Source organism: Podarcis erhardii (assembly GCF_964252035.2).
Source record: "Podarcis erhardii genome assembly, chromosome: 15".
Classification (NCBI taxonomy): domain Eukaryota; kingdom Metazoa; phylum Chordata; class Lepidosauria; order Squamata; family Lacertidae; genus Podarcis; species Podarcis erhardii.
In genome coordinates this window covers 4,727,342-4,744,458 of record NC_138505.1, presented here as the reverse complement: position 1 = coordinate 4,744,458, position 17,117 = coordinate 4,727,342, and the positions used below count along the sequence as shown (strand labels likewise).

Here is a 17,117-nt window from a genome sequence, read left to right as displayed (position 1 = left end):
AATCTTCTTGCCACACAATACTTCCTGCCTTAGCCAATAGATGCTCCAAACTGGGCTATCTAGGCAGCGCACACAGTGCTTGGCTGACGCCATTGTTTCTGTGACATGAGCAGAGGGAACCTGAAGTCATGTTAGTCTTCTTCTTCTTCGGCGATCCCTCATAGCCGAGCAAGATTGTCTTCCACAAACACAGTTTTAAAAGTGAGTCTGTAAGTGAGTGTGGAGGCAAATTCTGGAACCACGCGTCCTTCCACAGTGAGGATATTGGTTTCCGGACAGGAGCTGATCACAGTGTGGATTTGCCAAGCATGCCTTCCTCTTAGCACATTTCTCCCTTGCGTCCTGAGTTCGAGTGTCTTCAACGCCCATGACACCTTTGGTAAAGGCTGTTCTCCAACTGGAGCGCTCGCAGGCCAGTGTTTCCCAGTTGTCGGTGTTTATACTACATATTTTTAGATATGCCTTGAGAGAGTCTTTAAACCTCTTTTGTTGACCACCAGCATTACGCTTTCCATTTTTAAGTTCAGAACAGAGTAGTTGCTTTGGAAGACGATCATCAGGCATCCACATGACATGACCAGTGCAACGAAGTTATTGTCGAAGAACATGGTTGATTGGGAACATGCTACTAACCCCAAATGGGATGTCTGAACTATTTCAGCGAACTAGTTCCTCCCCCCGCCCTCCAGTAAATATGCTAAGGGTATATATCCTTTGTGTATTTGCAGGACCTCCAGTGAAAAGTTTCTGGGAGCAAAAATCCTGGTGAACTCTTGAAATGGGTTGGGTGGTTCAAAATGGCCGGCAGCAAACTTGGCTTGCGGGGGGGGGGGCGGGAATCGAACCCCGAATTCGGGTTTTGATTGGTGGGCAGCTCGGAAGCTTCCAGAACAGCTTGCCTGTGGCCCATCAGCTCTCGTTGGGCGGCCTGGACCAGGATTGCCAGGTCCCTCCTGGGAGAACATTTCCTGCCACACTTTTCAACAGTTGGCCCTCGTGGCTGCCCGCCATGTCCCACCCTGTCTGGAGAGCATAGTTTCCTGCCCTCTCGAGCCCTTGGCTTTGGAGCGATCAAATGCAGAGAGGCTGAACTCTCCCCCTTCTCAAGAGACTTCTTGTTTGTGGAAATAACTTATCTCTCTTCCAAGCTGCGTGGGACCTCTGCAATCGTAATAATCAAAGGGAGAGTTGACCTGTCATAAAGAAGGAATTATTTTAGGAGCAGAGAAACAGAACGCTGAATTTTGAGACAGATCGCAATCTCAGTTCCAAGAAGGCCTGACGGGGAATGAAAGCATTTTCCCGCCCCGTGCGACAGAGGCCTGGGACCATGTCCTGTACCCTCCCACCCAGCGCAACAACAAAGCCAAACATGCACAAAAGAGCCGAATGTCTGCGCACCCGTTATATTTTCGCAAGTGCTTGTTCTCTGCTCCCCGGGTTGTTTGCTAGCCGAGAGCGACGTTTACGATGTTTGGTGACAGTTTTGCCGCGTGGTCAGCGAAGCCTGTTGAGAAAGCTGCTTTGAAAATTGTGCCACCCAGGTCGACGTTTCTGGGGAAAGGGCCTTTCCCCTCCCCAAAACTACAGGTTGTGCATGAGTGATGATGGCTGTGTCCCACCGCCTGTGCTGGAGGCAGTAAATGCCACTGGATGAGAATAGTTGCTGCGGATCGCCAGGGAAACGAGAATTGCCGTTGCACTCAGATCATGCTTGCGAGTTTCCCTAAGTTGACCCCTAGGATGGGGGGTTGCAAGGTTTATCTTGCCTGGGCCGGATCGGTTCTATGGAGATCCCTCCGTGGACCGGATCGTGCCCGTGCCTATGATTTTTGATGTCTACGCATGTGCAGGCGCAATTTTCACACCTGCGCAGATGCCATTTCTGGTGCCACGGAAGCGAGTCGCTGCGCTGGTAGCTCGGTTTGGGAGCGGCTCGTGGGCCAGTCAAACAACCTCCGCAGGCCGCTTTTGGCCCATGGGCCTTAGGTTGCTGACCCCTGCCCTAGGAGGACAGGATTGCTGGACTAGGTGGCCTAGCTCTAGGGCTCTTCTGATGGAACCTCCAGGCCCAGAGGCAGTCTACCTAGATCCCTAGGTTCTTGGGGGCATTTGGCTGCTGTGACAACAGGGCTCCTTTTGCCCTGATCCAGTACCTCCCCCTATTCTTATGTTCCTGGAATCTCATGTAGCAGAAATGGGCTAAAGAACTTTCCTCCGAGATTTAGATTCTCCAGTTTGGCCTTGATCGCCTTGATTCAAGGTATACTGCCTTGAAACAGGGAGGCTCCATATATCCGTTAAAAAATCAGAATACAAGAAGGGCCGTTCAGCGGCTGGATCTGGCCAACGCGAGCCGCTTCTATCATGGCAACCTCTTCTCCCTGCGGCCAGCCAGGTGCCCAAATTGGATAGTCCTAGAGCAGGAGCTGGGCATAACAGTGGTCCTCTGTGATTCCCTCAAATTCTGCCCCTGACAGGAGAGGTAGGACGTATGTTCTAGGCAATTGCCCTTACTGAACCCCAGCTAAAGCCACCATTCATCACACCTTGTGACCATGTTGTTGTTGTTGTCGTTTAGTGGTGTTCACCTCTTTGTGACCCCCTGGACCAGAGCACGCCAGGCCCTCCTGTCTTCCACTGCCTCCCGCAGTTTGGTCAGACTCATGTTCGTAGCTTTGAGAACACTGTCCCACCATCTCATCCTCTGTCGTCCCCTTCTCCTTGTGCCCTCCATCTTTCCCAACATCAGGGTCTTTTCCAGGGAGTCTTCTCTTCTCCTGAGGTGGCCAAAGTCTTGGAGCCTCAGCTTCAGGATCTGTCCTTCCAGTGAGCACTCAGGGCTGATTTCCTTCACAATGGAGAGGTTGGATCTTCTTGCAGTCCATGGGACTCTCAAGAGTCTCCTCCAGCACCAGAATTCAAAAGCATCAATTCTTCGGCGATCAGCCTTCTTTATGGTCCAGCTCACTTCCATACATCACTACTGGGAAAACCATAGCTTTTACTATACGGACCTTTGTTGGCAAGGTGATGTCTCTGCTTTTTAAGATGCTGTTGTGACCATGGATTCTCTAAATTAAGTTTCCACTTCACAAATAAAGAGGTTGCCACAGACGCCGTTCTCCACCTCGACATTTAATCCCCACAGCAACCCTGTGAGGTAGGTCAGGCTGAGAGAGGCAGTGACTGGCAGCCCCTAAGGGTCACCCCCCCCCCCCGTGAGCTCCCAGTGAGCCGAGTGGGTGGATTTGAATCCATGTCTCTTGGGTCTAACACTCAGTGGTGTCCAAACTTTTTTCAAAGAGGGCCAGAGTTGATGAAGTGAAGGGCCGTGGGGGCCAATCAAAGTTGCTGAGCTTCTTTTAGGACTGAAGGTGTTGAGGGTTTTTTGTTTTTTTTTTTAGGATTTTAGCCCAGGAAATAAACTTCCACAGGGGCCGGATTAAACCGACCGGCGGGCCAGATTAGGCCCCCAAAACGGACTTTGGACATAACCACTACGCTCCCACCATCTCTCTCTTGTGGAAGAGAACTAGTTTTGAGGGCACGTTAAAAAACAACTGAAAGTCTGGAAGAATAAGAAATCAAGAGAGCAAACTTTTTGTAAAAGGATGGAATGGTTTACTGAATATTTACAGATAAATTGTAAACAGATAAAAACATTGGCATGATTATTGTAATAACCTGCAGTTTTGTAAGAGCATTTCTTTAAAAAAGATGAATAAATGAGCAAATTAAGTTAATTAGGAGATGCAGAAGATACTAAAAATAAATTTGAGGAACCGCAGAAAGAGGGGGAAGGAAGTCAAGCTTTGAAATGTCAAAATGATTGTAAAATCAGTGAAATGTATCGACCTGAAAAGCATAAATAAAAAATTTAAACAAAAACGAAAAAACAACAACTGAAAGTCCGAACAGCATTGAAGGCTGCTGAACAGGAAAATATTTTTAGTGTCAGCCGCGCTCTGCAAGGTGCATGTTGACGGATTAATGCGCTGCGCACTGAGTACAGAACCATGTGTGCGCGCATTAGAGAAGAGAGTGTTCTTTTATTGCTCTGTTGGAAGAAACTCCAAGGGCTGTCTCATCGTCACGGGCTCCGTCCTGAGCCAGGAAAACCTCTGCAAACATCCCCACCAAATTCCTGTCCAACTTTTTTCTCCCTTGCAAAAAAATAATAATTAAAAAGCGCCCCCGGGGAAAGAGATTCCACAGTCGCCTCCCTGCGTGAGTCACCTTCGCTCGCTTTTGTGGCACCTGATTCCTGCTTGCGTAGGTTGATCTCCGGGCGCGGGGGAGGGGGGACGGACTTTTACTTGTGGGGGTTGTTTTGCCCCAATCTGGTTGGTGACAATGCTGGCTACCTATCTGAGCCAGCCTCTGAGTCATCCTTGGCCTGCCGCGAGAATCTCTTGGCGGTCACACAGGGTAATAAAACTGTTGTACGCTCGTTCCCCTTACTTCCTTTTGTGCACGATGGACGATTTTTCAGGAGAGATGGGGAAGGTGAGAACAGCCTGCCCCCCCCCTTAGTAAGTGACTCACTTCAGCAAAAGGACAGGGCAGCCTGTTGACCTCTGGATAGGAAAGGATTGGAGCCAGAAAGTTTGTGGTGGGAGGGCAGGTGCCCCAAGGGTGAAACTGGGGTGGCTCTCCTGAAAATTTCTTTGGGGAAAATTTTTTGATTTAAATCTGCAGTTAAAAGCAAAACTGCCTAATCTGCAATTTTCGAAACGGGTATGTGAACCGAAGCACGGCCCTCCCTGGAAACCTGCATTTCTCTGAATTTTGCAGGGCAGTTTTTCCAGGCAAGTATCGAAAAATGCATGTAACTAGGGTGAAATGTGGAAATAATGCAGGAAGAATGTGTTGAATTGGGCGTCGTCGCTTTGCAAAAGCGTGTCCGTTCGGTGAAATCACGTTCCGACGTGGGCTTTAGTGGAAATGCGAAATGAAAATGCATCATATATGGGGAAATAGCTTTGCAAAAAAATGTGTCCGTTGGGCAAAATTGCATCAGAAATGTGCGCGGTATGAGAAATTCACACTAAATTCACAATTTGTAGAGTCGTAAGGGAATAAAGGGGTCATTCTAGCCCAGCCCCGTACAATGCTGATGAGTTTTGGGGAGGAGTTAAAAACAAAATCGCAAACTGGTGTGGAGAATTGAACTTGAAATGAGAGACTGAGAGAAATTTGCAGGTGTCCTTCATCTCTAGTACACATTAGCCATTTCACTCTGTCAGGAAGGGTTTTCTTAAGATTGACCGATCTACTATACCTGAGCCATGGAAGGTGCCCAAATGAATGTCATGTATGTTGGTTTGTTTTAGTGTGCTGGTTGTCCCCAGCATTGAGTTTGACAAACATTTTCTTTCTTTCTTTCTTTAAATATATTTTTAAATTTTATTAGTATTTTCCACACAACAACAACACGAAAAATATCGAAAAATAACAATACACAAAACACAAAAACCAACATACAAAAAACCCCAAATCCATATCTTACAAGTTAATAATATAAACACTAAAAAGAAAAACAAACACTGACTTCCACCAATCCTACAACACCTCCTTTACCTCTCATTGTGTCTTCCTGTTTTCCTTATCTCTATCCTAGCATCTAGATATAAATCTAGATATAAATATTTTCATCAGTAGCCAGGGAGTTCCAAAGTTCCACACTAAGAGATCAATTTCGTACAAATGCAGAATGGAGGGATGGAGCTGGCCTAGTAGGGGAAAAGTAGTAGTAGTAGTAATAATAATAATAATAATAATTATTATTATTATTTATTTATACCCTGCCCATCTGGCTGTGCTTCGATCAAAGGGCCCCAATGCTCTCTGAGCAAGGAAGAGCCCATAGTTTTGCCCGCCAGATGTCCCCCACCACCCTCTGGCTCTGATGTGCTGGCGCCGTGGCAGCCAGCGACTGATTCGATCTCGGTGCCTGGTGACATAACCGTTGTACGGTTGATGAGGATCCCCCGGGAAGGGGATGCGAGCGAGAGACTCGGAGGCCGGCAAAGCTCTCGCTGCTTGGAATCTGCCTTGACGCAGTGGGGGGAAGCGCTGAAGTCAGTGGTCCCTGCATGAGATCGTCCTCACAGCCAGCTTTCAAAAGGGAGTTTTCTTATGTATGATTAAATCATAGGGACAGAAGATGCTGAGCTGGTTTTAAGGCACATTCCTTTCTCCACCTACCCCAGATGGTCTCGCAATAGCCAACGCAGCACCCTCAGAGAGCCTTGTACTCCAGCGCTGGGCAGGCAGCAGCGCTCAGTGGTTAGGGACGATACGAGATGTCGCCAAGCCAGACCTGTGGGGCCACTTCCGATTTATTGAAAACATTTTACCCCGCTTTTTAACCTTGTTTTGGAGAAAACAATCCCAGGATTACCAAAAATCAGTGGTAAGAACATCCCGAAACCTGGGTGTCCCGAAATACTGCCTCTGGGTGCAAATAGGCATTTTTGGATCTGAATGGGTGTGTATTTGCCTCTAATGCTAGTTCTTCACAGAGAAAAACCATGGGTGTTTATTACATGACTACCAATGACTGCTAACCACAATGGCTATGTTTTCCCTTGAAGGTCTGATTTTTAAAAATATTATTATTACAGTGGTACCTTGGTTTACAAACTTAATCCATTCCGGAAGTCCGTTCTTAAACCAAAGCGTTCTTAAACCAAGGCGTGCTTTCCCATAGCAGTGGGGGACTCAGTTTACAACACACTCAACAGGAAGCGAAATGTGTTCTTAAACCATGGCAAAGTTCACAAACCAAAACACCTACTTATGGGTTTGCAGCTTTTTTCTTAATCCAAGTTGTTCAGAAACTAAGCTGTTCTTAAACCAAGGTACCACTGTATTATTTCTTTTTTTCTTTTTTTTTTTACCAACAACCAAACCGCAAACAGTGAAAACAAACAATGAAACCCCCCAGGTAGCTGATACATTAGGTATACATAATCATTAATAACATATTCAGATCAACCATATGTACAATTCTATATACCTTAACACTCCTCCCTCTACAAAGTTTATTTAACTTTTAACATTTTAATTGCCATAATTTGTTCAGACCTGCACAAATAATTCAGTATCTTCTGAAATCAATCCTCCTCCTTTCTCACTGACTTTAAACCCTTTCATTCTATGTATCTTCACAGTTAGGTTTTCTAAGATTATAATATTTTTTCCATTTTCCCCTCCATTGGTTCACCCCTAGCTCTTCTGCATTTTTCCAATTATTCGCTATAACCTGTCTGGCTGTAATTAAGGTACCGCTGTATTATTAATTAGATTCAGCAGTGAGTGCAAGGCCTCCACAGCTTGCAGTAAACCTTCCTGTGTTCAGTGAACGGGTCCTCCTTGACTATAAAGTGATGGGGCATTAAAAGCAGGGATATTCCCATCATGCTTTGCTCAGGAACTTTCCTGGAGAGCCTGCCTGACTCAGGAAAAGCCACCATCTTCCTGCCTCGCCCAAAAGCAGCAGCCCCCTGACCACCACCGCCTTATTTTCCTTTCCAGGTTTCCCTTGGCTTCCATCTCCTTGACTCTCTCCGTGATGATGTTGACGGCCAGCCTCTGCCAAGCCGCCGAGAAGGTGAGTCAGTCTGCAGCAATGGGCTTACTCACGAGCAAAGATCTTTTTTGCAAAGATTAACTACCTTTGCTTGGAGCCCAGGTAAAACCTGGGATGTTCCTAGGGGACCAGATTTATCGGACCATACCAGCCCCCTACCTTGCAGAAATCCACTATGTGGAATACCACAGACTTCTTACAGCGGCCAGATTAAATGTCCTTGACTCTGCGATATTGTGGGGAAGGTACAGGGGAGTACCATACGCCCAGAGAACCTGTCATTGTGCTATTGGTGTGGTTGAGTCCACCGAACACATTCTCTTGACTTGCCCTTCTTATGCAGAGCTTAGACAAAACTTTATAGACCCACTCCTATGTCAACTCAGCTTCCTACCTGGAGAAAACCAGGTTTTACACTTGCTGAATAATGTCACTAGAGCTATACCTTTCTTGGTGACCAAATTTCTTTTTTTAGCCTTTAAGCGTCGCAAGATCATAATTGACTGTATTGACATGGGGCTATCTGTTTAGCCCTTTTAGTGTTGGCTAAGCTCTAAAATCTTCCTGGATGTTTTAACTGTGTATTGACAAATGTATTTGTATTTTTTTTCTGACTGACGGTCGAATAAAAAGGTTGTTGTTGCTGTTGCTACCTTCGCTTGGAGAAATCGATTCCCCAAGTGAAGGCGGTTAACCTTTGCAAAAGTTCTGGACGGAGAATAAGAATAGGGAGCCGGAGATTGACAGCATGAGAACTCGGAAAAGTGAGGACTAGCGACTTGGAGTTTGGTAATCTGATTGCCTGCAATCTGATTGCATTAAGGACATCAGAGGAGCTCGGTTGGATCAAGCCAAGGGAACAAGTCCAGTATCCTGTTCCCAGAGTGGCCAGCCAGAAGCACACTAGCAACGCTCTCCCCTCCTTGACTATGTCCAGTTCTCTTTTAAAGCCATCCAAGTTGGTGTCCTGCAGCAGTGAGTTCCATAGTTTAACTATGTGCTGGATGAAGAAGGTCTTTTTCATTTATCTGCCCCGAATCTTCCAGCGTTCATCTTCTTTGGATGTCCACAAGTTCTTTTCGCTCTTTTCAACACGAGGACTGCCTGAGTCACTCAGCCTCTGGATACAGGTTAAGAGACCTCCCAGCCCTCAGTTTTCCCCATCTGTAAAATGGGCATAAGAAGCAGCAGTGGGCGGATTCGGCTTGTTGAAATAGTGTTCTCTTTTCCTCCCTGCAAGAACAGGGGGCACACACACACACACACAGTTTTATTATCTGCAAAACAAAATTGTTTATGGGGTTGTGTGCAGGCCTTTGCCGCGTTAAAAGAACTGTTATTTTTAACATTCTTTGTTTGTTTTTCCTGCCTCTGCTGAAGCCGGAGCAAGGCAGCCAGGAAACTTTAATGGTGGGCAGGAGCTAAAATAAACGGGCTCAAGGCCCCCTCACTCCACACTTTGGGGAAATCCTGTTTCAGTGATGGGAAAATCAAGACTCCGGCTATTTCTGGAAGGTTAAAAGGGAGCCCTGCTGTGTCCGGAGGCCTAAACATCGGCCTCAATTGTAATCAAGGCTCTTATTTGTTCCACAATAATAATAATAAAAGCTTGTTGTTGTTTAGTCATGTAGTCGTGTCTGACTCTTCGTGACCCCATGGACCAGAGCACGCCAGGCCCTCCTGTCTTCCACTGCCTCCCGCAGTTTGGTCAAACTCATCTTGGTAGCTTCGAGAACACTGTCCCACCATCTCGTCCTCTGCCGTCCCCTTCTCCTTGTGCCCTCCATCTTTCCCAACATCAGGGTCTTTTCCAGGGAGTCTTCTCTTCTCATGAGGTGGCCAAAGTATTGGAGCCTCAGCTTCAGGATCTGTCCTTCCAGTGAGCACTCAGGGCTGAATTCCTTCAGAATGAAGAGGTTTGATCTTCTTGCAGTCCATGGGACTCTCGAGAGTCTCCTCCAGCACCAGAATTCAAAAGCATCCATTCTTCGGTGATCAGCCTTCTTTATGGTCCAGCTCTCACTTCCATACATTGCTACTGGGAAAACCATGGCTTTTACTATACGGACCTTTGTTGGCAGGGTGATGTCTCTACTTTTTAAGATGCTGTCTAGGTTTGTCATTGCTTTTCTCCCAAGAAACAGGTGTCTTTTAATTTCATGACTGCTGTCACCATCTGCAGTGATCATGGAGCCCAAGAAAGTAAAATCTCTCACTGCCTCCATTTCTTCTGCTTCTATTTGCCAGGAGGTGATGGGCCCAGTGGCCATGATCTTTGTTTTTTTGATGTTGAGCTTCAAACCATAAAAGCTTACAAGCAAGCAAATCCTGAGCATTATCAGCCTTTAGCCTCATCCCCTTAACCTGTGAAATGGACATATTCCAGACCTATCTGGACAACTCAGTTGTGAAGATCATAGCTGACCTAAGGAGCCCTGCACTTTTAACAGTGTGAGGATAATGTTCGTGAATAAGAAATACTGAACTGAGCAATGCGTATCAGCGGCGGCTCCACCTCCTTGATCATTTTGCTAGCCCTTTTCTGAACTGAACCTTTTCCAGCTCTACAATATCCTTTTTCAAGCGAGGCCAGTGGCGTAGCGTGGGTTGTCAGCACCTGGGGCAAGGCAAGTAATTTGCACCCCCTAACCCGTAGATTTGCGCCCCCTAACCCGTGGATTTGCGCCCCCTAACCCTAACCCCCAGATGTTGCGCCCGGTGCGGCCGGCCCCCCCTGCACCCCCCACGCTATGCCACTGAGTGAGGCGACCAGAACTGTCCTCAAAATGCAGTCCTACCATCCCTTTGTATAATGGCCTTATGATAGTGGCAGTTTTGATTTTGATTCGTTTCCTAATGAACTCTAGCATGGAATCTGCCTTATTCAGGTGTGGTTAAGAAAGTCAAAGGGCATCTTAGGAGCTGAATAATAATAACAATAACAATAATAATATACCCCGCCCATCTGGCTGGGCTTCCCCAGCGTGGGAAGCAAACGCTAGGGAGTTAATGTGGGGCTGGTGTAGGGTTGGCCGGTGGAGCGAGCAGCCCCCTAATATATACATACTTTCCGCAATATAAATATGACAATCTTGATTAATGGCTGTCTAAAAACAGAATCCAAAAAGAATCACAAGATTTGTTCCATCCTTTCATTTCCAATTTAACCTTTTAAATACATGTGCGTAATAAATCAACCTGTCCTTTTGAAAATTATTATTGTGGCCCACGCTTTCTGCGAGACAGCTGATAACCGTTGGCGTGACTTTGGCGTCGATCGGCACGCTCCTGACCATGTCTTTATCCTTCGGATTAACTGTATCTTTAAAAAGTCCAAGGAATATAGCATCTGGTTCGAAGGATATTCTATATATCCTATAATTCTGTCACCACCCCACTCCCAAAATTGGTTTCTTTCTTTTCTACAACAGGAATGAGGGACACCTGTGACCCTCCAGGTGGGAACTAAAGGTAAAGGGACCCTGACCATTAGGTCCAGTCGTGACCGACTCTGGGGTTGCGGCGCTCATCTCGCTTTATTGGCCAAGAGAGCCGGCATACAGCTTCCGGGTCATGTGGCCAGCAGGACTAAGCCGCTTCTGGCGAACCAGAGCAGCACACGGAAACGCCGTTTACCTTCCCACCGGAGTGGAACCTATTTATCTACTTGCACTTTGACGTGCTTTCGAACTGCTAGGTTGGCAGAAGCTGGGACCGAGCAATGGGAGCTCACCCCGTCGCGGGGATTCAAACCCCCGACCTTCTGATCGGCAAGCCCTAGGCTCTGTGGTTTAACCCACAGCACCACCCGCGTCCCTTACCAGGTGGGAACTGGAATCCAATAAAATCTGGAGGTGGTCAGGCTGAAGGGGGGAGATGTATATGCAAGCCACGGGTGCGGATTCTGAGCCCTCCAGATGTTTCTGGATTCCAGCCCTTAGCAAGCCAGTGGGGGCCAACCGGGGTCAAGGGTGATGGGAACTGTAGCACAGCAACATCTGGAGGATGCTAGCACTTAAATAACACAGGGGTAGTCCAGAGACAGAATAAATCCCGATAACACTTTGGAGAGGGAAACTGAACAAAAACAGCGTATGATTCGAATCGAACGAAGCAGAGAGGTTTTGTCCCCCTGCTCTGTGGTGCTTTCCCTCCTCCTCTCTAGAAGTGCAGAATGGGCAAAGCTTTCCCCAAACTGACTCCCCAGGGACGTCTGCCGCCTGCCGGATTTGTCGCTCGTGAAATAAGGCCGCCTTCTTCGGAAGGGGAACAAAGCGAGAGGTTGTTGAAATGAAAGACCCTTCTCTCCGGTCGGCGTGAAAAGAAATGTCTCAGTTTATTTCTCTCTGGGTCATATGCGCTACATCAGCTTGGACCGGCGTGCATTGAGCATCTGGGCTCAATTTTCTAGATGTTGATTTTGTAACTTTAGACGGAGACCCTGGAAGGCGGTGGTTTGGGGTGTTGCATCACGGACGAAATGGAAAGCAGGGGAAATTAGCCCCCAAAGGCCCTTCTAATGCGGATCGCTGGTGGAATCAGAACGGGGAATTATTCCAGCCAGAGGTGGAAAGTCCTTTCTCCTTGTGCTTGGGGTCAATCATCACCTCTTAATTTTTTATTTTATTTTTTCACATAGGAAATTACTATCTGTACAACAAACCTGTAAAGTAGACTGTTGATATTCTGATTTTTACAGACACAGGCTCACAGCTGAGTGATAACCCTACTTGGGGACTTCCCTGGCTTTTTTCTGGCCCACGTAGGACCGGTCTGGATAGTTAGCCTTGGTGAAGACTTGACGTTTTCATCCCCAAAAAAGTTCTTGAGTTTCTGCTGAAATGAGGCTGCATTTTAATGTTGTATTTTAATCTTGTTTTTAAGTTGTATTTCAATCAATCTGTTTTATATTTGGTGTTAGCAGCCCTGAGCCTGGTCTTGGCTGGGGAGAGCAGGGTATAAATAAAATTTATTATTATTATTATTATTATTATTATTATTATTATTATTATTACAGCCTGCCGTCTTTGTAGGTCTGAGGCAGAGTGCCTGTTTGGCATGCAGAACGTATCGGGAAGTTTTTAATGCATGGTGTTTTATTATGTTTTTATATTTTGCTGTAAGCCGCCTAGAGTGGCTGGGAAAACCCAGCCAGATGGGTGGGGTATAGATAATGAAATTATTATTTTTATTATTAACGTTCCTGGTAGTCATCCCCATAAACTCCAGTTAGAATTATCTCAGGTTGCCAGTGATTCCCTGTTTATTTCGTTAAACTGTGGAACTAACTCCTGCAGGACAGTGACGGATGCGAATGTGGTCGGCTTTAAAAAAAGAGGGGACGGATTCATAGAGGAGGAGAAGCCTATTAATGGCTGCTAGCCATTGATAACCTTCTTGACTCCCTCTCTAAAAGCCAGCTTCTGGTTCAGGGTGCAGCCTCAGTTTCCTATTTCTTACAACCAGTTTGGGTGACGCTGGCCCTGCCTCTCAGCTTCCTCCTCAATCTCAGTGTCACCCCTTGCAGAACTCAGCAGAGAGCAGGATGGGAATTTAGAATCACAGAACCACAGTCGGGTGGGATCCCATGGGATCATCTAGTCCAACCCCGGACAATGCAGGAACCATGACTAAAGAACCCTCGAAAAACTACCACCCAACCTCTGATGATTTATTATTATTATTATTATTATTATTATTATTATTATTATTATTATTAATACCCTGCCCATCTGGCTGGGTTTCCCCAGCCACTCTGGGTGGCTTCTAACAAAATATTAAAATACAATGGTCTGTTAAATATTAAAAGCTTCCCTACACAGAGCTGCCTTCAGATGTCTTCTAAAAGTCTGGTAGTTGTTGTTCTCTTTGACATCTGATGGGAGTTCGTTCCACAGGGTGGGTGCCACCACCGAGAAGGCCCTCTGCCTGGTTCCCTGTAACTTGGCTTCTCACAGCGAGGGAACCACGAGAAGGCCCTCGGAGCTGGACCTCAGTGTCCAGGCAGAACGATGGAGGTGGAGACGCTCCTTCAGATATACTGGACTGAGGCCATTTAGGGCTTTAAAGGTCAGCACCAACCCTTTGAATTGTGCTCGGAAACATACTAGCAAGTGAAGAAAAGTCCATCACTTCCCAAGGAAGATAGATAGATAGATAAACTTTACTCGCGTTAGCCAACGGACACGGGTGGCGCTGTGGGTTAAACCACTGAGCCTAGGATTTGCCGATCAGAAGGTTGGCGGTTCGAATCCCCGTGATGGGGTGAGCTCCCGTTGCTCGGTCCCTGCTCCTGCCAACCTAGCAGCTCGAAAGCACGTCAAAGTGCAAGTAGATAAATAGGTACCGCTCCAGCGGGAAGGTAAACGGCATTTCCGTGCGCTGCTCTGGTTTGCCAGAAGCGGCTTAGTCATGCTGGCCACATGACCCAGAAGCTGTACGCCGGCTCCCTCGGCCACTAAAGCGAGATGAGCGCCGCAACCCCAGATTCGTCCATGACTGGACCTAATGGTCTGTGGTCCCCTTACCTTTACTTTATAGCAACATAAAACAAGCAATATATACAATTAAAAAGACAACAATGGGTAAAAAGAGCAATCAAATTACCAAGATTATCGTTCAGATAGTGGCCCTTAATCTGATTGCACCCTCAATAAACCTAGCAACCTTTGCTGTTATCTGATCATTTTGATCTGCTAAAAGAAAGATGGTAAGTAAGAGTGGAGTGATGATCTCATTCCTCAGATCTTAAATAAAGAAGGAAGTCCATTCCCCTGTCTGTCTTTTCTTCGCCTGGCTAAACATACCCAACTCCCTCAAAAATCGAAATTACTTGACTCTGAGTGTCATTAGTTGTGGCGCCCCCTAACTGTTGGACTCCCTGACCTTTGCCCTCTCCCCAGTCCCGACAGGCAGCAGCCACCTGCAAGAGCCTGATTGGTCCATCTGAACCTCCACATTCAGTGGAAGTCTACCTCTGAAAGCCAATTGTGGAGGCAATAATAATAATCATAATAAATTTTATTTATACTCTGCCCTCCTCGGCCAGAGCCGGGCTCAGGGTGGCTAACACCAGTAAAATTATAATAGAAACATAATGTGAGGGGCAACCCGATTTAAAATACAGGTTAAAATGCAATTTTAAATGCAGCCTCATTTTAAAAGTAGCCCATAGATCAAAACCATAAGGGGAGGGGAAAACGTAAGGGTCAGACTGAGTCCAAACCAAAGGCCAAGCGGAACAGCTCTGTCTTGCAGGCCCTGCGGAAAGATGTCAAGTCCCGCAGGGCCCTGGTCTCTTGCAACAGAGCGTTCCACCAAGTCGGGGCCAGCGCTGAAAAGGCCCTGGCCCTAGTTGAGACCAATCTAAGCACCTTGCGACTTGGGACCTCCAAAATGTTGTCATTTGTGGACCTTAAGGTCCTCTGTGGGGCAGACCAGGAGAGGCGGTCTCATGGGTCCTAGGGCTTTAAAAGTCAAAACCAGCACCTTAAACCTGACCCTGTACTCCACCGGCAAATAACCCACAATCCTTTTGAGTGCCTTTTAGAGCAAAAGCAACCCGGGTTCCCTTTCGCCCGACGGACTGGTGCCTCTGTTATCTTCCACCCCAGCGCTATCTCTCCCCACGACTTAGTCCCCACCCCACAGTGCCAAGGATTTGGGTTATAGAGCAGACCAGCCTTTACACATTATTAATAATTTCCTTTTTTGGCTGAAAAATGTGCCCTGTCCAGACCTCTCCAGCTCTGTGCATCCGCGACGCCCTCGCCCAGCGAGGGAGGAAACCAGCTACCCGGTCAGACGGTCAGCAGCTGGGAAGGATCTCCTGGCACCCAGGACAGTTCTTTCTGTGTCTGTTTGGAACAGGGAGGAAATAATTCTGGCAAGCGGGTAGCCAATTCGGATCGGGAAAAGGCAGAGACCCTTTCCCTTCCTTCCCAGCAAGGCGAAAGTTATAGGAACATGATTGGGGGGGTTTTTGTACAGAGTGGTGTGGTGCAATGGTTAGAGTACTGGATTTGGACCTGAGGGAGATCACTTGGCCAGAATAATAATAATAATAATAATAATAATAATAATAATAATAATTTATTATTATTTATTACTTATACCCTGCCCATCTGGCCAGGCCTCCCCAGCCACTCTGGGCAGCTTCCAACCAAATTTTAAAATCCAGTAATGCATTAAAAGCTTCCCTAAACAGGGCTGCCTTCAGATGTCTTCTGAAAGTATGGTAGTTGATTTTTATGGTAAAAGTAAGTATGGTTAAAAAAAGGTTAGAAATTATGATATATGTAAACTGCTAAAGATGAGGTAAAATGAAAACCAGATGGGGGGACTTGGGGAAGCCCACCTAACAATGTTAGGATACGACAAGGATTTGTTTGTATTGTTTGTTTTTTCTGTTTGTGTTGTTTAGTTGTGTTATAAAATGAATAAAAAATTTTGGGGAGGAAAACAAAAACTTAAACTGCCATTCTTCTCTGGCCGGGATTTTGTCTTTTTCCATCTCAGGCTCTTCTTATGTACGTGGAGAAGGGGCAACGGGTGGCAACGGGTGGCGGGTCCCGGTCCCGGCAAGGGCCACCCCACTGACGATGTCTCCCTGCTTCTTCCACCCTCTTCCACCCTCAGGTTCCCCGTAGGAGACCTCGCCAGGCTGCTGAGGACGACGGCCCCGGGAGCCGGGTGCCCGGCCTGTGGAGCGCCTGGGCTTCGTGGTCAGCCTGCTCGCAGCCCTGCGGCCTGGGGGTCATGGAAAGGACTCGGGCGTGCCAGTCCCCGTACCAGCGCATCCCCTGGGCCGGCCGGCCGGAGCTGGCCCCGCAGCCGCTGTACCCTCCGCAGGCCCACGAGAACCGGCCCGCTAGCCCTTACCCGGGCCGGCCATCCTACCCTCTGCACACCGAGGGCAGTGCCAGGCCAGGTCTGCCCTTCCACGGCTCAGCGCTGACCCTCCACGGCCAGGCCCAGCCGCCTCGCGCCTCACGCCTCGGACCCCAGAACCGCCACACCCGCCACCAGGCACTCCCGGCCGAGGAACTGCCCTCGCGAGACGCCGTTGCGCCCCAGCATGGCCGCCGGAGGGACCCTGCTCCCGCGCAGGAGGCTGGGGTCCACCTGCCGAGGCATCAGGGGAACCAGGAATCTCGCCGGACCCCCAACCAGCCCTTCAGGCACAGCGCAGCCGCCCGGACCCCCGTTCGGGACGCCATCCCCTTGTTCAAACCCCTGAGGAGAGACAGTCCTGAGGCGGGCTTGAGTCCCGACTGGCCGCGCCACAGTGGTCAAGGGGACGGTGACCGCCGCAGCTGGGCTGCTTCTCCTACGCCGGAGTCGCAGGTGGCCCGGAGGTGAGTTTGGGGTCTGGTTTAGGGTGGGCCTGGACCCTGATTAAAACAAAATACAAGGCTTGGCCAGCAAGACTCTGGGAGGAAGTGCGGATCATAATCTGTCACACCCTGGCCCAGGTCCCTTTTATTAACAAAAGAACTTTTAACACAGCGTTTGTAGGAAC

The 17,117-nt window shown here is 47.8% G+C and overlaps 1 protein-coding gene across 4 annotated transcripts in view; it reads left to right on the top strand.

Annotated features, from left to right (window-relative positions):
• ADAMTSL4 (ADAMTS like 4) overlaps window positions 1–17,117 on the top strand; it is a 98,225-nt gene that overhangs the window by 44,936 nt on the left and 36,172 nt on the right. For all 4 annotated transcript variants that reach the window (XM_081840831.1, XM_081840829.1, XM_081840828.1 and 1 more), the window contains 2 exons: window positions 7,543–7,618; window positions 16,235–16,953. In XM_081840831.1, the coding sequence (XP_081696957.1) occupies window positions 7,543–7,618; window positions 16,235–16,953 (795 nt within the window). The remainder of the gene's footprint in view (window positions 1–7,542; window positions 7,619–16,234; window positions 16,954–17,117) is intronic.